At 42.8% G+C, this 21,988-nt stretch overlaps 1 protein-coding gene across 1 annotated transcript in view; it reads right to left on the reverse strand.

Annotated features, from left to right (window-relative positions):
- The window catches only part of CD84 (CD84 molecule), a 33,532-nt gene extending 11,571 nt beyond the window's left edge, over nt 1–21,961 (reverse strand). Inside the window, exons 1-3 of the mRNA XM_059673238.1 lie at nt 21,824–21,961; nt 17,773–17,899; nt 2,255–2,599 (exon numbers count right to left, since the gene is read on the reverse strand). Coding sequence (XP_059529221.1) covers nt 2,255–2,599; nt 17,773–17,818 — 391 coding nt within the window. The 5' untranslated portion in view covers nt 17,819–17,899; nt 21,824–21,961. The remainder of the gene's footprint in view (nt 1–2,254; nt 2,600–17,772; nt 17,900–21,823) is intronic.
- Nucleotides 21,962–21,988: the final 27 nt, after the last annotated feature.

A 21,988-nucleotide genomic window follows, 5' to 3' on the forward strand; every position in this document is an offset into this window, starting at 1 on the left:
AATAATTTTTCATTAAAAAAAAAAAAAAGCCAATCTATTTAAATTCCCACCAGCAATGTATGAGTGATCCAGTTTCTCCACATCCTCACCAGCATTTAGGGTTATCACTATTTTCCATTTTGGCCATTTTGGATTAAACAAAACAACTTGCTCAAGGTCACACAGCTGGCAAGAGGTCTAATTCCAACTAAAATATTTCTTAATATGTGAATGGTTAAATAATCTAGTACATCTATGCTATGAATGGTTCTCCTATAATGAAAGATATAAACTATTGATACTTACAATAGTTAGGATGACTCCTCAAAAGCATGCATACTGTGTGATTCCATCTATGTAAACATTTGTGAACTAACATAATTACAGATATGAAAAATGGATTAATGTCTTCCAGGAGCTTGGGAGGGGAAAGGGGAAGTAATGAGTGACTATAAAGGGATGAGGAACTTCTGGTGATGGCATAATTAAGTATCTTGATTGTGGTAGTAGTTACGTGAAGCTACATTTTATCTGTATATATAAAAGCCTTAAGCGACCAAACAACCTAACAACCGAATGACAGATCGCTATGATGCGTACTGACCACCAGGGGGTAGACACTCAATGCAGGAGCTGCCCCCGGGTAGTCAGTGCGCTCCCACAGAGGGAGCGCTGCTCAGCTGACCGACCTGTCCCAGTGGCTCACAGCCCGGCAGCAGCCACGCCCTCCCTCAGCAGTCCTGCAGTTCCAATCTCTGGAGAATGGGCCAGGCACCGATGGACTGGTGCCACCGGCACAATCACGACAGTGCCGCTTCCCCTCCCTAGATGCTCCGCAAGTAAGAAATGATATGAAAGTGGCCACCAGGTAGCTTCCGACAACTGGTGCGAACATCAGTGGGATAGATCTGGATCCCAGGCCGGCAAGGGCATCCTACTGCCCGCCTGGAGGGCTGATTGCATTCTGATCCCCCCACCTCAGGACAGGCACCAGATGCAGGGCTCATAGCTGTCGAGCGCCACTGTGGTGGCACGAGCCTCTCCCGATAGGGACTGACTGGGCATAAGCCCACATCAGGTGCAGAGGGGCCAGGATGAACAGGAGTGGTAGGCAGGAGTTGCAGGTGGCGTTGGACTGCGGGTTTCAGCCCGATCCCCGCAGGCAACCCTGAGGGATCCCACTTGTTCACAAATTCATGCACCGGGCCTCTAGTATATATAAAAGCCTAAGTGACCTTTCGAATGTTTGACCATTTGGTAGCTAACATATGCATTGGCATGAAAACACATTGGCATGAAAACATGGAACAGACTGATGAATCTCAGAGAGATGGGGGAGGGCAAGATGAGATTCACCACAGATCTTATATGCATACTAGAGGCCCAGTGCATGGATTTGTGCACTGGTGGAGTCCCTTGGCCTGGCCTAGGGAAATCAGGCCGAAACCAGCAGTCCAACATCCCCTGTGGGGTCCCAGATTGTGAGAGGGTGCAGGCCAGGCTGAGGGACCCCACTGGTGCACAAATCCGTGCCTGGGCCTCTACTATGTAAATAAATTGCACAGAGCGACACGTATACTCACACATAAATCAGTGCCTGTGTAAGTAGTGAAATCTAAAGTAAGCTCTATTTCTTGCACAGATGCCAATTTCCTGGTTTTGATATTAAACTATCTATATATATAAAAGCCTAATTGGCAAAGTGTCCCCTCTGGAGTTTGACTGACAGGGAGTCCCTTCGCTCGCTATGATGAGCGATGACCACCAGGGGGCAGCACAGAACGAAGGAAGGCCCTGGCCAGCAGCTGGCAGCTGCTAGGGACCCTACTGGTGCACAAATTTCTTGCACTGGGCCTCTAGTAGTTATATAAGATGTTACCATTGGGAGAGGCTGAGTATAGTGGACACAGAACCTCCCTGTACATGTCTTTACACCTTTCTATGTACCTGTAATTATTTCAAAATAAAAAGTTTTCTAAAGTACTTTGCACACACTGTCTCACGTTGTCCTCACAATAACCATGGGAAGTGAGTAGTATGATTATTCACATTTTATAGAAAAGAAAATCAAGGCCACGGGACAAATGCTGATAGAAGGTTACATTGCTAAAAACAAGCAAAGCCACACCCTCTTGAAAAGTATTAATATAGTGATGCTTATTTATAAGCATAAAATGATTTAGGGATCCCAGTAGTCAGAAATACAGTTGTTCTGCAATAGCAAATTTGCAAAGTAAAAATAAAAAAACAAGCCCTTTATCTTCCCACGACTTACGATAAACTTGAAGTTTGTAGGTCCTGGTGAGTGTCTCCTTTTCAGAGTTCTTTATATTTATGTCAGCTTTGTAGATTGCTGCATCTTCCATCCTCAGATTGCTGATCTCCAAATTGTAGTTCTGACTTGAGACGTTTACTCGTTGTTTATAGTTTTGGTGGGTCACAATGACTTGGGGGGGTGTGCCTGGGAGGGCCACTACAACAGCAACGGATGTTTTGGAACTCACCCAGTTAATGTTGGTAATTTGCTGTATGTTTTGAATATTTAAAGGGAAAGTAACTGTTTCCCCCAGAATCCCATTCACGGTGAGCATGTTTGTGTTGCTTTCAGCTGCTTCCAGACCTGAGGACATAAATAGAAAATTGTAGCCATTTGGCTGTTGCACTGTTCAGAGCTTCCTGTCTCCCCAGGCTGGAGTCTCCCTTAGGCGCTCCCATGGATGCAGATCACCCAGTTTCTTGAGGATGCCTTTTTGTTTTGGCATTCTACCCTAGACATATTTAATATGTTATGATGGATACATTTTTTTAAGGATTATCATTCAAAAATGAAGTTTCCCAGTGAATTTCCAGGGATCCATTTAATTAAAAACATGTTTATCTAGACTTATAGACTCTGAGAGCTAGAAGGAACATAAGCCTCCATGAGGTCTGAGATATTGAATGTCTTTCTTTCCCAATATCAGATGTCCAAGAAGTGGAAGAGTTGGGGGAGGGCCTGGGATGGCTCCCTTGGTCTTTGCAAAAAGGTTACATTTATGCTTCTATTCCTGGAAGGTACAGTGCTCTGGAGTAAATACTCTCTAAGCTGACGATTTGGGGGATCTTTTTTGTTAACTAGTGTATCTCCAGTCCCTGGAAGAGTACCTGACACACAGTGGGTGGTTAGTAAATAATTCTGGGACATAGTGATAAATGGATTCCACTTGTGTGTTGCCTAGAATGTCTTGGAACAACTTCTGAAGTAAAGTTCATCTATTCATTCAGATGTTTATGAATGAATGCATATAGTTATTCAAGGTCAGCTTTGTTTCAGATTCTGTGGTAGGTACTTATTAATGTAATCTATAATACGAATGTTTGTTGAGCAAACTACTCTTTTAAGCATTAGGAAAAACACACTGAGGCCAGGAGACAAACTACTGATGGAAGATTACAGAACTAATGTAATAAGGAGTTGGGGTTACAATGGTGAACAAAAATAGATATACTTCCTGCTCTCCAGAATGTAACAGTTAAATAAAGAGACCAATGTGGACGAGGTAACCACAAACGGTTAAAGACAAAGCAAGTAAGTATTATGGTGGTTGAGAGAGAATAGCAAGAGGGACTTGATCTGTTTTGGGAATCCAGGAACACTTTCTAGTAAAAGCTGAGGGATGAGTGTATTTATTTAGTTATTCCTCACCTGAGGATATTTTTCCATTGGACTTTTAGAGAGAGTGGAAGAGAGAGGGAAAGACAGAGAGAAACATCAATGTGAGAGAAACACATCGGTTGGTTGCCTCCTGTATGATTCCTGACCAGGGCCCGGACCAGGGAGGAGTGTGCAACCGAAGTATGTGCCCTTGATTGGATTTGAACTCGGGACCCTTCGGTCTACAGGCTGACACTCTATCCACTGAGCCAAACCGGTCAGAGCAAGAATGAGTGTTTTTAAAATCTAACATGAGAAAAAAAAGAATTAAAGGTTTATTTTTCTTTCCCTCCACCACCTAATAAAATAAAGTGATTTAATACATAATTTGTGAAATGAAAGGCAATCCTATATAATAAAAGTCTAATATGCAAATTGACCTAACGGTGGAATGACCAGTGGAACGACGGGCCTCTATGACACTCACTGACCACCAGGGGGTTGGCACTCAATGCAGGAGCTGCCCCCAGCCCACAGACCCCAGGCCAACCAAGGCGGGTGCCAGTGGGGCCCCCCATCGCTCCACCAATCACCCCACAGATGGGCCCTGATTGCTGACCAGGCCTAAGGACCCTACCCATATACAAATTTTGTGCATCTGGCCTCTAGTATAATTATAAGATGTTATTTTTCTCATCTTTTTCCTCTTCTCTCATTACTTTTTTATTCTCACTGAGTTCTATTTAGTAAGAAATAGTGTTTGGAGCCACCACGGATTATATTACAAATGTTTAAAAAACCAAGAGACACAGGCACTGACCCATCAAGTAAGAGTGTCAGCCATAAACAATAACAGTGCTCCTCTGATGAATATTGGCTGCATGTAAGCCCCAAAGAGCAGGACTTAAGTTTTCCACATAAGTGGGTTCAGGCTGACCCTAAAATTTATTCAAGGCTTGGCACAAAGAGAGCAAGAAGAAGGGTCATTGAGAATGCAGGTCATTTTGAAGTGTCATAAAAGCAAAGGGCCCGGCCAATGTGGCTCAGTGGTTGAGCATCTACCTATGAACCAGGAGGTCACGGTTTGATTCCTGGTCAGGGCACATGCCCGGTTGCAAGCTTGATCCCCAGTAGAGGGCCTGAAGGAGGCAGCCGATCAATGATTCTCTCTCATTATTGATGTTTCTATCTCTCTCCTTCTCCCGTCCTCTCTGAAATCAATTTAAAAATTTTTAAAAAGCAAAGGGATTTTTAACCTGTCTCACTAAGGCCGCCTTTGTCCTCAGCCAGTAAGCAGTTCCTGAATGAACCCAGGAGCTGCAAATATAAACCTCTTTTCTTTCAGACCAACCAACATTTCCTCTGAGGAAGACCACCGCAGGCAAGGTCTGACGACTTAGTTAGGGGAGGATATGCAACTGGGCCCTGGGGGGTGCGAGAGACTAAGGACCCTCATTTACAAACATTAGGTGCTATCTATGTGCCAGATGCTGCATTAGGGACTCAGGGGTGAATAGGACATGGCTGCAGTCCTGGTAAAGACAGACGTGTATACAAGTACTGCATTCAATGTGATATGTGGTAAGAGCACAAGGAACACACCATTGGGGGGCCAAGCAGAAACTAAGGTGCTTCCAGTGGCAGGAGCCATCGTTTACCAAAATTCATTCTCTTGAACATGAATTCTCTCCAGGTAAACTGTCCCATTGGGCTAATGACATCAGGTAGAGGGACACGTGGAGGGTCCCAGCCTGAGTCCCTGGATGTCCAGATATAGTTTATGTGACTGGTGCAGCCACACAGAGCCTGGAGCTCAGAGAGACCCTGAATTTAGTTTAATGGTGCTGCAACACCTTGAAATTCTTCATAGTATTTGAACAAGGAGCCCCATATTTCATGCTGTACTGGGTTCTACAAATTATACAACTGGTCCTGGTGCCAGATCTTAAGGCTTTTTTTTTTTTTTTTTTTTTTTACATAAGGCCCCTAATACCTAATTGCCATTCTGCTCGTTGGATTCAGGTCAGATATGAGAAGATGGATAAAGTGTGGGTGCCATTTTCTCATCATTTTAGTGGTTTTTTTCATCAGACTCCAGGAAGTGTGTAGGCAGTTTGCTAAGGTAGTGTAAGAGCAGTTGGGCAGCCACAACATGGTGGATGTGGGGTGCTGCTTTTGTAGTTGGTGTATCTTATCTTCCATGGCAAGTGATCAGGAAGTGGTGCAGGCTGGGTGGCAGATAGAAGGAGCTGGGGGAAGTCCTGCTACTATTTGTGCTGCTGCTGTGGTGAGAATTCTGGGCTTGCTGAGAAATGGCCTAGGGTTTGGACAGGCGTAAGGTAAAGATTCTGCCACCTTCAAATGTTCCAACGGTGATGTAAGAGAGGCAGCTGCAAAACCTTAGCATGTAGTGGAAAGAGAGGGAGGCTGAAGATGTAGGTGCTAGTCCTTACATGTATGAGCTGGGTAACCTTATAAAATCACAAAACCTTTCTGAGTCTCAGTTTCTTCATTCATAGAATGGAAATAATAGCTATAAAATTGCCCTACCTAATTAGTGATCAGCAAATCATACAATATGAGTGAAAATGCTTCACTAACCATCAAGGCAAATACATGTTAGTTATGTCTGAGGTTAATAATGACAATGAGGATGAGAATCATCCTCCTCATCTCTTTTTTATTAATTAATTAATTTAAAAAATTGATTTCAGAGAGGAACGGATTGGGAGGAAGAGATATAGGATGTCCCAAGATTTGAATTTTGCGTGAGCATTAACAACAACAACAACAAAAAAAATAAAAGCCTAATTTTACTTGGTTTATTGAATCAGATTCTAATATCTGTTGCCCTTTGATTTCAATCCCTTCAATTTGATAAGCATTACCAAGTACCAATGATGGCCCAGGAGCAGGGACAATGAAGACCAATAAAGACCACGGCTTTGCGTATGTGCCAGCAAAGCCGAGGAGGACATTTACCCAATGTGCTATTCCATACATAACCTTATACTATATACTTTATGAATCAATTAAAAAATTTATAATTTTTAATTATAAACCTGTGTTTTCTATCAAAATTACTTCTTGCATGAATTTTGGGACACCCTATAGAAACATCAGTGATGAGAGAATCATCGATTGGTGGCTTTCTGCATGCCTCACACTGGGGATTGAGGCCCCAACCCGGGCATGTGCCCTGACCAGGAATTAAACCGTGACCTCTTGGTTCATAAGCTGATACTCAACCACTGAGCTATGCTGGCCAGACCATCATCTTCTTTATTATCATCTTAATAATTGGTACATGCTCTTGAAGGCTTCCCTAGTCTATCCCTATGATGGCCACGGTGAAACCAGGCCCATACAGAAGAAGGTATAAAGAGTCATTATTAAGGGTTAATTCAAGTAGAGCCTTGGGGTTTTTTTAGGTACCACTTTACTTGGTGAACTTTATTTTTCTCTTAAAAACTTCAGTGTTAAAACAATCCCATTTACCATTGCACCAAAAAAAAAAAAAATTAAGATACTTAGAAATAAACTTAACTAAGGAGGTAAAAGACCTGTACTCAGAAAACTACAAGACATTGAAAAAAGAGATAGAGGAAGACATAAACAAATGGAAGAACATACCGTGTTCATGGATTGGTAGAATCAACATCATTAAAATGTCTATACTACCCAAAGCAATTTATAGATTTAATGCAATCCCCATTAAAATACCAACGGCATATTTCACAGACCTAGAACTAACTCTCCAAAAATTCATCTGGAATAAAAAAAAAAAAAGACCCTGAATAGCCACAGCAATCCTGAGAAAGAAGAACAAAGTTGGAGGGATCACAATACCAGATATCAAGCTATGTTACAAAGCCACAGTTCTCAAAACTGCCTGGTACTGGCACAAGAACAGACATATGGACCAATGGAACAGAACAGAGAACCCAGAAATAGATCCAAGCCATTATGCTCAATTAATATTTGACAAAGGAGGCAAGAGCATACAATGGAGTCAAGACAGTCTCTTCAATAAATGGTGCTGGGAAAATTAATCAGATACCTGCAAAAAAATTAAACTAGATCACCAACTTACACCATACACAAAAACAAGCTCAAATGGTTAAAGGACTTAAATGTAAGCTGGGAAGCCATAAAAATCTTAGAAGACTCCATAGGCAGCAAAATATCAGACATATGTCATAGTAATATCTTTATCAATATAGCTCCTAGGGCAATGGAAACTAAGGAGAAAATAAACAAATGGGACTACATCAAAATAAAAAGCTTCTGCACAGCAAAAGAAACCATCAATAAAACAATAAGAAAGCCCACTGCATTGGGAGAACATATTTGCCAATGCTATTGCAGATAAGGGTTTAATCTCCAAAATTTACAGGGAACTTGTACAACTTAACAAAAGGAAGATAAACAACCCAATCAAAAAATGGGCAAAGGACCTAAGTAGACACTTTTCAAAAGAGGACATACAGAAGGCCGAGAGACATATGAAAACATGCTCAAAGTCACTAAACATCTGAGAGATGCAAATCAAAACAATGAGGTACCATCTCACACCTGTCAGAATGACTATCAACAACAAATCAACAAACAAGTGCTGGCGAGGATGTGGAGAAAAAGGAACCCTCATTCACTGCTGGTGGGAATGCAGACTGGTGCAGCCACTGTGGAGAACAGTATGGAGTTCCCTCAAAATTTAAAAATGGAACTCCCATTTACCCCAGTAATCCCACTCCTAGGACTATATCAGAAACACAAATTAGAAAGAATATATGCACCCTTATCTTCATAGCAGCACAATTTACCATAGCTAAAATTTGGAAACAGCCTAAGTGCCCATCACAGATGAGTGGATTAGAAAACTGTGGTACATCTACACAATGGAATACTATGCTGCTATAAAATAGAAGGAACTTTTACCATTTGCAACAGCATGGATGGAACTGGAGAGCATATGCTAAGTGAAATAAGCCAGTTGGAGAAAGATAAATATCACATGATCTCACTCATGTGTGGGATATAATGATCAACATAAATGGATGAGCAAATATGGATCCAGAGACAAGATGGCACTGAGCAGACAGTCCAACCTCAGGGAGAAGGTGGGGGTAGGGGGTGGGCTTAGAGATCAACCATAGGACTTGTATGCATGCATATTAGCATGACCAATGGACACAGACACTGGGGCGGTGGGGCCTTGCCCTTGGGGGTGGGAGTGGGGGGGATGTTAATCAGGGGGAAAAAGGAGACATATAATATTTTAAACAATAAAAAGCAACAACAAACTTCAGTGTTTTTTGCTTTGTTTTGTTTTGAAAGACTCTCCATAGCTGTTTCAGACAGAGAAATGAAGCCACAGAGCCCTGCTGCTGCTTGGACTCCCAAGACTCGCCTCCTGTTGCCATTGGGGTTGGTCATCTGTAATCCAAGAGCTGTTGCAGCAGAATCACTGTTTCCTTCGGTGACTGATCCCCAGGAGGGGTGCTTTGGGTGGGACCCCTCAAAGGGTCCTTAATAAAAGTTTAGAAGCAGGAGAATGTGTAATGTAGGTTAAATAAGTATAGATTGGAATAACAGTGGAGAGAGGCAAGGCAGGAGATGTAAAGAGATATGGCTTAGGTTTGGGACAGCCTTGAGTTTAATGTCTACACCACCGAGGGGAGCTATTAAAGTTTTTGAGGATGAAGATTAAAATAATGTTTTGGGGTCATAGTAATATAGTAATGATGTGTAGAAAAAGTAAGAAGGAAGAGAAGCTGGCCTTGAGAGACCATATCAGAGCCTCCTGTAGCCTTCTGGGCATTAACCAGAGGATGATGGGGGAATAGAAAGGAAGGGTTAAATTTGAGAGATAGTACAAAGAGAGGCAAGGAATAAGGACATCTAATGTAATTCAGTTGTTCAAACGCGCGCGCGCACGCACGCACACACACACAGGTGGGCAAAAGTAGGTTTACAGTTATGAGTATGCAAAACAGAGTTTATTCTTGTATTATTATTTATTTATTAATTATTGTACTATTTATTTGTATTATATAAACCTTCTTTTGTCAATCAATTATATATATATATATATACATATGTGTATATATAATTGATCTTAGAGAGGGGGGAGGGAGAGAGAAAGAGAAACATCAATGTGGGAGACATGCATCTATCAGTTGCCTCCTGCATGGAGCCCCAACTGGGGATCCAACCCACATCCTAGGCATGTGCCCTGACAGGGAATTGAACCAGAGACCTTCTAGTGCATGGGATGACATTGCAACCAACTGAGCCACACTGGCCAGGGCAACAATATATTTTTCATGTCTACTTTATGTCAGTGGAAAACCAATTCATTTTATTTTGGAAGGAAGTCAAAGTAGAAGACAAGTTCAGGTTTAGAAATATTGAATTTGAGATGATGTTGGACCATCTAAGTAAGAAGTTGGAAGAATGGAAAATCAGGAGAATGGCTTTAAATGTTATTTGTGGGGGGCTGTGGTAGAATCTTCTAGTTGTTTTCCTATATTTGTTCTCCTTAGAGCTTTGTAGTAACAGAATCCTTAATTTGTAGAAGGAAATGGAGTCACTTATTGCCCACTTTTCTGCTAGCTAAGTTTGGTCATATGACTACGTTCAGGTCAACAGGATGAAAGTGAAAGTGTTGCATATGACTTCTGTGTCTTTAAGAAGAAGCACTTCGCTTTATTTATCTCTTTCTTGCTTCTTGCAGGCGGGATCTCAGATGGACATTTGGGATCAGGAAGATGAAGCCAAGTACTAAGAATGGTGAAGCAGGAAGATTGACAAAGTGTGGACCCCCGATGACCTTGGGAACTATTCTACCAATGGAACTGCCAAGCCTGCTGTTTTTAAGAGGATGTTTATTACAACTATTTCCCGAAAAGAATTCCTGAATCTGCCTGCCAGTCCTTCACTCTGCAAGGCATTTTCTAAAGTTTATGGATTGTCCCTCAATCAAACACAAAACAGCCTCTCTAAACCCTGAAACTGATGTTTTCCAACTCTTACTCTAAGGCTGGGTGAGAAACAGTTGCCTATGAAAGGCTATTATAAGATTACTCTGCCCACCACTTTTGATATTTTAGGTTCTTTCTTTGGTTCCAGCCAGATATCAGAACAGAATAAAAAATGATAAAATAGAATAGTAGTGAGAGAGTCAAGTGAAATTAATTTATCTCATTTTGTTTGAAAATAGAAGAGATTGGTGGTGAAGGGTTGGTAGGGAGGTAGAGCATTTAGAGGTTTTCCTGGTTGGCCTTGCTCTGGCTTAGGCCTTCCAGCTCACTGGCGTTCTGCAGCTCTGTGCTTCTCTCTCATAGTAATGGCCAAATTGTGTGGCAGTCGTGAATCCATGTGTCTGTTTCTAGACACTGTGAATGACTTGAGTCCAGGGACCTTGCCTTCAAACCCCCCGACCAAGCACAATGCAGGATACAAAGTCCACTAACACTTGTCGAGACACTAAAGATGGAAGGAATATGGTTTTCAATCAGAGGAAGCTCATGCCTTCATTTAAGTGGAAGGGAAAAGCCAAGGATGAGTGAAAGGACCAGGATATTTTGAGGTGCTGTTGGGGGCGGGGATAGAAGAAAGGCCTCTTGGTGAGGCGAAGGGAACACAGGTCTGAGCCAGGTTCCGTGTCTGACATTTGCTGAGGCCCTTATCTCACTGAGGCTACAGAGGGGATAGAGTAATGCCGCCTCAGAGATCGTGGTGAGTAGGCATTCTGGGGTAGAGTGGGTAAAAGTAAAGAGATTCAGGCTTGTTGACCTTCACCTCTTTAGTAATGTAGGAGGTGAGATCTGGTGAGAGTGAAGAGGCAGCCCTAGCCGGTTTCGCTCAGTGGTTAGAGCGTCGGCCTGCGGACTGAAGGGTCCCAGGTTCGATTCCGGTCAAGGGCATGTACCTTGGTTGCGGGCACATCCCCAGTAGGGGGTGTGCAAGAGGCAGCTGATTGATGTTTCTCTCTCTTCGATGTTTCTAACTCTCTATCCCTCTCCCCTCCTCTCTGTAAAAAAATCAATAAAAGTATATTTTAAAAAAAGAGCGAAGAGGCAAGGATAGGACCAGCTAGAAAGTAAAAAGTTTAGGGGCACAGGTTTTGAATCTTGGTAGGTTTGAACCTAGCTGTGTCACCATGAGGAAATTTTTTGAAATTGCCTGATCCTCAGTTCCTTACCTCTACAATGTGGATAACTGTTAGATACAATTATGAAGATAAAGCACTTAGCACAATGCCTGGTACATATTAATCATGGTTGTATTATTGTTTTGAAGAATGTCAGAATGTTGAGAAAATGCCACTATAGGGAACACACTGGGCGTCTACCCAAGATTTATTAAGGGGATGAAAAGATTGTTGAGCAGCCTTGGGAGCCCAGGGGAGAGGTGAGCCACGTTTATAACATCTCCTAGTGAGGATGGCTTCCTCACTGTCATATGCCAGGCCGCAGAAGGGAAGGGTAGGAGACAGGCAGGACTTCTCAGGGGGAAGCAAAGGCAGGAAAAGGCTGGAACCCTGGAGTGTGGGCTTAAATGGGAAAACACATTCATTGTGCCCCTTAGGTAGCTATGGTGAGAGGGAACCCGAGGGGAAGGATGCCACCAGCTGGGACAGAGAGCACTATAGACAGGCTGTTTATGGAGGTGGCCTTCCCCTCCTGGGAGGAAAGGTGGGCATCTTTCCCGGCCTAATACACCTTTCTGTGTTTTAGGTGGTAACTCCCGTTTTCCTGAATGAAGCCATGTGTATAGGTGGACTCTGCACATGTGCAGTTCATGATAAAGTAGCTGCCAAAAACCACTGACTGGAAGAAGGCAATAGAGATTATGAGAAAAAGAAAGATATATATATATATATATATATATTTTTAAAAATCAGAAACTTATTCTGGTTGGAAATATTGATGGGGTAGGAGGACTTTAATTGCCTAGAGGGAAATTCTTCAGAGTCGAACAAGAGAAGTGGGGGATGGAATCCAAAGAGAGTGCGAAACATAAAATATTTATGACAAGGCAAGAGGGGACAGACCTAAAACTTCATAGTTCTCCTTAGAGTCTGATAAAAACAAGGGTGATGCACAATGGGGGGTGTAGGAGGCTCCCTAGTCTGTTACACTCTGCCTTTATCTCCTAAACTCTACTTGCTCTGGCCCCTCCTCCTTCCTCATCTCCTACCCTGCTTTTCCTCCCTCACTCTAACCACACTGCTTCCTCCTTCAAACAGGCCTGCATGTTCGCTGACTTCCTCTTCTTTTTTTTTAAAAAAATATATTTTATTGATTTTTTTACAGAGAGGAAGGGAGAGGGATAGAGAGTTAGAAACATCGATGAGAGAGAAACATCGATCAGCTGCCTCCTGTGCACACCCCCTACTGGGGATGTGCCCGCAACCAAGGTATGTGCCCTTGACTGGAATCGAACCTGGGACCCTTCAGTCCGCAGGCCGACGCTCTATCCACTGAGCCAAACCGGTTAGGACCTGACTGCCTCTTCTCAACACACGGCAGCACTCTGTCACTATGCAACTCTGCTCCAAGGTCACCTCGTCAGAGAGCTTTCCTGATCACCAGGCTTAAAGCAGCAGTTCCCTCCATCACTCCCCACTGCCTCGCCTACTTTAGTTTTCTTCAGAGCCCCCATCACTATGCAGCGCCTCAGCTCCATGAGGATGTAATCACCATGAAGGCAGAGTCCTTGTCTGTTCTGGTCACCACTATTTCCCTACCACCTAGTGGGTGACTCTCACATTTTTGTTGAGAGAATGGATACTTTTAGGCTGCTGACCCAATTACCCCTTTTCCAGCAACATAAAGCAAGGTAGAGAAACCCAGAGCCAGAGAAGGAGTGAGGCCAAGAGAGAACTCTTCACCGGTCCCCCAAGCCTCAGGGTATAAACTGATACACAAGAAGGAGCAGTTGGCTAACTGTAACTTCTTTTCCCTCTAATATCCTCATGACATTAGCAAACAGTGGTCTTGGCTAGATCCACAGGCTGGGGCTGCTCAGGGTGGCTAGTAAAAGTGCCCTGAACTAGGGATCCAGGAACATGTTCTAGTTAAGGCTCTGTTGCAGACCAGCTAAGTGACAGGGGTGAGTCACTTTCATGCTAAGCCTCAGGATTCTAGTTGGTAAATGAAGTAAAAAATATATGCCCTGCCACTTGAGGAGTTACCAAGATTAAATGAAGTGTGTATGCCAGTGATGGCGAACCTATGACACGCGTGTCAGAGGTGACACACAAACTCATTTTTTAGGTTGATTTTTTTTTTTTGTTAAATGGCATTTAAATATATAAAATAAATATCAAAAAGATAAGTCTTTGTTTTACTATGGTTGCAAATATCAAAACATTTCTATATGTGACACGGCACCAGAGTTAAGTTAGGGTTTTTCAAAATGCTGACACGCCGAGCTCAAAAGGTTTGCCATCACTGGTGTATACCAAGGGAAAAGAATCTAGAGCAGTGGTTCTCAACCTGTGGGTCGCGACCCCTTTGGGGGTCGAACAACCCTTTCACAGGGGTCGCCTAAGACCACCGGAAAACACATATATAATTACATATTGTTTTTGTGATGAATCACAAGGCTTTCATTATGTTCAATTTGTAACAGTGAAAATACATCCTGCATATCAGATATTTACATGACGATTCATAACAGTAGCAAAATTACAGTTATGAAGTAGCAACGAAAGTAATTTTATGGTTTCGGGTCACCACAACATGAGGAACTGTAGTAAAGGGTCGCGGCATGAGGAAAGTTGAGAACCGCTGATCTAGAGGCTCCAAAAAGGGTCTTGCCATGAGGAGCACCTGCTGTCTACCCCCATGTCAGGCACTATGACTTAGTGAGAAAGAGCCAGACAGCCCAGAGTTTGAATCTTGGTTCCATTAGGTACTAGCAATAAGTGAAAATGAGCAACTTCTCTGTGCCTCATTTTTAAAAAAATACATTTTTATTGATTTTTAGAGAGAGAGGAAGGAAGAGGGAGAGAGAGATAGAAACATCAATGGCAGAGAAACATAGATCAGCTGCCTCCTGCATGCCTCCACTGGGGACGCAACCCGGGTATCGAACTGGCAAGCTCTTGGTTCATAGATTCACGCTCAACTACTGAGTCACATCAGCCAGGCTCTGTGCCTCACTTTTACCAACTTTAAAATGGAGCTAACAGAAGGACTTACCTCACGGAAGTATTATGAAGGTTGAATGAGTTAATATTTATAGACCTGTTACAAAAGTCCCTGGCACTCTGTATGTTTGTTATAGAAAATAATAAAAGCATTGTTACAGAGATTAAAATAATACTCCCAGGCAACTGTTAAGCGAAGATTCACAAAAAAAACCCCATAAACAAAAAAGAAAAAAAGATTTGACTGAGGAAATACTTGAGTAGCCTGAGTGGACTGGGAATGACCTTAATATATATATAAATCGATTGATTTCAAAGAGGAAGGGAGAGGGAGAGAGAGAGATAGGAACATCAATGATGAGAGAGAATCATTGATCGGCTGCCTCCTGCATGCCCCACACTGGGGATTGAGCCTGCAACCCGGGCATGTGCCCTGATTGGGAATTGAACCATGGCCTCCTGGTTCATGGGTCAATGCTCAACCTATGAATGGCTGGGGACTGACTTTTGTGCTTCTGTGTGAAGGCACTCTGGCTGCTTTGTCCACCACCATACTGATCACCCGGCTGTTTCAGCCCAGCAGGCTGATGCAGTGGCCTCTACTCCCTCCCACGGCAGTCCTGTGTTAGGACAAGGTGCAGCTCCCCAGCCTCTTTGGAAACTGCATTTTTAGCTGATACTTCATTTTCCCCATGCCGAGTATATATATTTTTCCATTTCTATAAGTGGGCCTTTGAGTCCTTTCTGAGAGTCTGAGATAGTGGTCTGCTCCGATCTCTTTCTAGAACAGAGGCTTTCTCGTTATTTTGAAGGACTTTGGACTAGTGGCATATGGCTCTTGCCAGGACTCTTCTTCAGGCACAAAAAACCTGTCTTTAAGCCCCAGGATGATGGCTGGGGCCTGGTTATCCATGGGCAGGTATCCAGACGGGTCCACTCACCTCTGCTGGGCGCCCCATGACTATGCTTTACAGGACAACAAGACCTTGTTGATACTGAACCCTTGTTTGTTTTTAAGAAGCAAATTCAACTCAACCCAAATCCTATTGATGTTAATGGTGCTTGAACCGCGTCTCAATATGGCCATTTCCTTGGATATTTTGCTCTGCTGGCCTCCCTGAACTCTGGCTCTTGGCAAAGGCCTGCCCACCAATCCCAACCTCTACAGGTGGGTGTGGAAACAGGCCCAGTCTCTCCCTAAATAATCCTGTCTTGCTGGGAATAAGCCACTGCTCTTCACTGACAAATCCTGAAATGTGATAACAATTAATAGGAGGGCAAGTATTTTATTCCACTTCAGCCTCAAAGTGGATGAAGGCAGCATTGCTCAGTGGTTAGGTCTAAAGACATTGGAAGTCAAATCCTACTTTCTCCACTTTTTGGCTAAATGACCTCCAGAATTCTGGGCCAATGCTTTCACCTGTGAACTTGAGATATTAATAGTACTCATCTCATAGGGTATTGTGAGGATTAAATAAAATGATAAATGTAGGCTACTTAGCATAATGCCAGACACATAGTGGTTGCTCCATAAATAGTCAGTAATTACTATTATTGATGAGAGATAGGAGAAGGGAGCAAGGGGAGGAGTTTAAGAAACGGAAACAAGAAAGGTGTAGAGAAAAGGAAGAATTAAAATTCCATGGGGAAAAAAAAAAACTTGTAGAGAGAAATGGACATGGACTCTTCCTGTCTTCCACCACAGAGGGGCGGGTGGCTGGTAGGATACTGGGAGGGATGGTGAGAGTCACAGGATTCCCAAGTCATGATGAGAAAGTTAGGATCAGAACATAAGGCTGTGAGTTTTGGCCCTGAGGGAAAAATTTTCCGTCATGGAAGAGTCATGAGTTCACACACTCAGACTTATTTCGGTGATTTCAAGAGAAAAATGGGGATTTCTAACTTCCTTTTCCACTGCTTCTCAGCTGCTTCACTAATCTGAGTTCCAGGAAAGCAGTTGATTCACAGTCCAATGGTAAGCATAAGGGACCACCTTCGCCGGGAACAGCAGCAGGAGAAATTTAGGGTGCAATCTCCGTGAAGCTCAAATGGAAGGGGCCCCAATTTTAAATGGCCAAGGGAACCAGAGAGACCATGGTGCATTTAGTCTACCTTTTCAGAAAATCCTAACCCACGCATTCATGTCAGGAATTTGATAGTGCATTTTTAGAACTGGTAAGAGACAATAGAAATAGATTTAAAATGGCAAACAGAGTCAATTTTTATATAAGAAAGGCAATTATTTGGATTTAATTAAATAATATATGCAATGAAAAGACACACCCAGAGCTAGGTTAATGTTACATAGTTTTCTTCGTACCGACAACAAACAGTATGCATATGTCCTTTATAATTTACTGTTGAGCCTAAGAAAAACAGAGTTTTTAAAGCCAGTTCTTCATTTTTTGAAAGTAATGTTCTTAGTTCCAGTTCTTCTTTTTTTTTTGAAAGTAATGTATTCGTAAAATAGGAATAATAGCCACTTCTCATTTATTTTAGGGAGTTTTTGGAAGATAGAAGCTGAGTAATAAATAGCCATGAATGTGCTTTGAAAATGAAGCAAGCGTCCAGAGATCAAGTTTTTACAGTGACAATTATGGCCATGAACTCCAATCTGTTAGGGCAATGAAATAATGGAGAAAAGTATATCTCTGTCAAAAGCCATATGACACATTATAATACCCCAAAAGAAATAGCGTTTAAGTTATTCAAGATTTTGGATTATTTCTTCTTTTTCTGGGCTTTCTGGCCAGGTCTACCAAGTGCTGAATCTCCTGAGCAGAAGGGTTTGTCTCAGCTCTTTGGAGACCCACCACAAACAAAAATTCAAACTCGAAAGCTGAAAAACAGGTTTGACTCTTACTGGTTGTTTTCCTTATAGACCAAGGGTATCTGTGTTGAAACCTATCAGAAGGGCATTTCCATGTCTTCCTTCAGGGCAATTTCTACAAAAAAGTAATAGAAAACTAGGAAGGGGTCAACAAGGGTCAAAACTTACAGGTTTGTAGGCAAAGGAGCAAGATCCGTAAGTAGGGCCACGCCATCTTCAGAGGATCATTGATTGTGAAAAGAAAGGCACTCTTCTAGCAGACAGCGTTTCACTCGAATTTTCTTGCTATTTATAGCTGAAAGGAAGTGACAACGATTTAGGAAACAATGGTCTTTGCTGTTTTTTCCTATATTATCACATAAAGTGCCTAGCATTCATTCATTGTTTATTTAACAAATATTTATTGAATGCCTACTATGTGTCAGGCACTATTCTGGGTGCTGGCAGTATAAAGACCAACAAAGCAATTGATCTCTCCCCTTGTTGGGGAGATCAGCAATTAAACAGTGTTTTCACAGAAAATGATGGAGAACGGGGAGGGCCCGGGCTAGGAGAATGTGGGGAAGGCTCTCTGTAGGAACTGACAACCAAGCTGAGATGGATCTGAAAAGTCAGTTAGCATTATTAGGCAAAAGATGGTGGGGGATAGAGAGTAGGAAGAATGTGTTCACATGATAGGAGCTTAATAAATGGTAGCAACTAATACTATATAATTACAGTTATATGTTAATATATAATACAATTATATGTAACTAATAAAACATATTTTATACAAATTTGATAATTTCCCAAATTATCCCATATAATAAAATCAAAGCCGAGGTGGCGTCATGCACGACATCATCACAAGATGGCCACCACAAGACGACCTGCAGGGGAGGGCAGTTTGGGGCGATTGGGCTGGCAGGGGAGCAGTTAGACATTGATCAGGCCAGCAGGGGAGCGGTTAGGGCACGATCAGGCTGGCAGGCAGAAGCAGTTAGGAGTCAGCAGTCCCAGATTGTGAGAGGGATGTTCAACTGCCGGTTTAGGCCCGATCCTGGCAGGTGGACATCCCCCAAGGGGTCCCAGATTGGAGAGGGTGCAGGCCAGGCTGAGGGACAAACACAAATTTCATGCACCAGGCCTCTAGTTTTATATAATATGATATTCTATTATGTTATTATATATTTTATATGATATATAATTATATTATATATAGCATATAATTAATATAATTATATTATGAGTGAGATAAATGAAATACAGGGCTATTCTTTCGTTGAGGCTTACTACTCCCTGTTAGAAGATAACAGGGATCTTGTATGTATGTAGGGTGTCAGGGGAAATAACGTTAGGGGCAAAAACAGAATATTGGAGACTAGCTATAGTTATAAGAAATATTAATCATGCTCTGTTAACTGTGATTGCCTTGTTCTGATGAAAGAAAGGACATTTTAACCTGTCTGGGAGTAGTACACTGCTGGGACCTGGGAATCAACCTTGGACCTGGGAGTCAATATTGGAATTTGGTCCAGTCTCATTCAAGAACTGCCTATTGCCCTGACTGGTTTGGCTCAGTGGATAGAGCATTGGCCTGCGGACTGAAGGGTTCCAGGTTCGATTCCAGTCAAGGGCATGTACCTTGGTTGTGGGCACATCCCCAGTGGGGAGTGTGTGGGAGGCAGCTGATCAATATTTCTCTCTCATCAATATTTCTACCTCTCTATCCCTCTCCCTTCCTCTCTGTAAAAAAAATCAATAAAATCTATTAAAAAAAAAAAAAAAAAAGAACTGCCTATTATCATGGAAAGAGTTAACCTTAACTTTGTTGCCCAAACAATGGAGTCCCACTTCAGCCTGCACTGCCTACTTCCCCATGTAATTTTTGTCCTACCCAATATAAGCAGTGGCTAGCTGCACAGCAGATATTTGTGGATGACCTGCTGCTCTCCTGTACTGTTGGCATGATTGGAATAAACACTCAGATATGATTCAACCCTGTCTCTGCTTAATTGTCTCAAGTATTGGCAGGCAGACCCCTTGGTTGTCTAGTTAAAATAATAAGTATAAATACTTGAGCCCCAAAGCTAAGCAATTTTAACTGGAACCCAGCTGTCTGGGGGGAGTCTGAGGATCCAGCTCCTGAGACCTGGGGGGAAATAAGATTATGTGTAGCCTTTGCCACTGAGAGGAGTCCTTCATTTCTAGGCAACTTGAGCCTCTGAGGTCATTTACTGTATAATCCTGCTCATCGTTCTCTAAATATATAATTGTTCAGTATAGCACAAATGAGTGCCTTTATGTAGGGATAGGGAACCAGGCAGCTTTTGGGGACCAAAGAAAGACTGAAGATAAAAATGGAATTTCCCAAATTAATTATTTCATTTCATAAGATTAAACCATATTACTTTCACATTTTTAGCACGTCTTCCTAAAGTATGTGATTACTACACATGGAAAACACACACATTCATCATGTTTCATAGAGAAGGAAAAAAGAAGAAAGAATGTAAAATTGGCAAGAGCTGCTGAAAACTCAACATTGTATTTCTTTCTTCCTTCGTCTTTCTCTGTAGGAATGTTCTTTCTTCCCCTGTATCTGAAACTCGTGCTTGGTCTCACGTCTATGCCTTCAGAAATCTTAGATGGTAACTGTTAGGCACATTCTTAGACAGTATCTGTTAGGCACATTATGCCTTGCAGGGGGCTCTTGCTCCTCCCGGCGATTTTCTGTTATTCTCCTTGTAGGTTTCATGAACAACGGCCTTTGGCTTCCAGTAAACTGCCTCACCCAGTTTCCAGTGGATCACCTACATCTCACCCCCACCTACACCTGGTCTGACCCATTACTCTGACTGACCCTTAAAAGTGACATAAATATCCCGCTCCCCCTACTCTGCCCTGCTGATGCCATTTTGGTCTCAGCCCTTCTGCTAGCAGATGTAATAATCTATAATAACAAAAGCATAATATGCTAATTAGACCGGACAGCCAAACGACATTCTGGACATCTTTCCAGACGACCTTCCGGACGAAGCTGGGGCGGCGAGGGCCCAGCCCCTTGCACGAATTTCATGCATCGGGCCTCTCGTACATTTATAATCCTTTACCCCTTTTGGCCTCATGCGTTCCTCCTTCGGCGACCTTAACGGTATCTTAGTCCTGTTGAGCCTAGACCAATGTCTCTCTCTCCCTTTTTTTTTTTAGAGAAATACAATCCAAAAATTTATACTTACATATTTTGGTTTGGTTGCTTTTAACTTCCAAAAATTTAAGGACCTGCAGATTTGACAGAAAAATGGCTAATGTCCATAGTCTAACATATCAGGTCGGACAGTGGTTAAATTTGGCTTCACTGAAGTAATTTGGTCACTTATTATGAACGAACTCTTGTTAGCCAACGATTATTTGTTTGATGTTCAACTTTTGATATATCCTATCCTGGATAAGACCTTTAGTTTTCATCATATTCCTAGACCAGTGTCTTATCTCTATCTTTCGGCCTTATACTGCATATCAATCAAGAAGACACTAGGCTTTGAGACTTATTTTGATCTGATGTGGAAGGATATGAAAGTTCTGCTATTCCATGGCAACAATAAGAAAACTGAAATTAAAATCATACTTATCTGTGGAATGTGCAATGAGTGGTATATGCAAAAAACCCACGATGAACTGAATTCCAGAGAGAAATGTGCCCTTTGTAGATGAGCGGAGAGCCAAATAGCTCAAAAGCTGGGGCAGGGAGAAGGAGAAAATAGTGGCCGAATAGGCAGACTTTTCTTCCACCTCCTCCCAGGGCCAGACTGGAAATAAAACTAAAGTGGGGAACATGCACCCATAGTTACCAACTGAGGTCCCAGTGAGGGAGGGGAGTTATATCAAGAAAGGACAGAAAACACCTGGAGACCGACAGGAAAGGCGAGGTCAGGAGAGGAAATGACCGAGTGTCCAGGAGCAGCAGGCGGGCAGGCCGAGAGCGAGAGCGAGGAGGGAGCTCCTGGCTACGGGAGGCTGTTCCCTCCAAGATAGAGGCCGGGACCCAGATGGGCTCCATAGCCTGGAGTACCAGAGCCCAGAGCCCGGAGTTCCCAGGCAACATCCCACCGTGAAAGGCGACAGGGCTGCTGGCCACAGTGGGGCCTGGAGCCGGTCAGAGAGAAGGCTACAGTTTAGTTGTTGTTTTTTTCTTTTTTCTAAACCCAGAGCACAGAAGTTTTCATTGGCAGCTGCTCACCTGAGGCTTTGGTGCAAGGAGAGAGTGCGGACTTCAGGTGCCTAAGGAGAGGCCGGGGTGGGAAGCATTCCAGGGAGACTTGCAAAAGCAGCAGCCTGGAGTCCTGTCCTTGGTCACATATACCCGAACCAAATGGCCTTTTGTCTAAAGAGGAACTAACCCCTC

This window comes from Myotis daubentonii, chromosome 18, assembly GCF_963259705.1.
Source record: "Myotis daubentonii chromosome 18, mMyoDau2.1, whole genome shotgun sequence".
NCBI lineage: Eukaryota > Metazoa > Chordata > Mammalia > Chiroptera > Vespertilionidae > Myotis > Myotis daubentonii.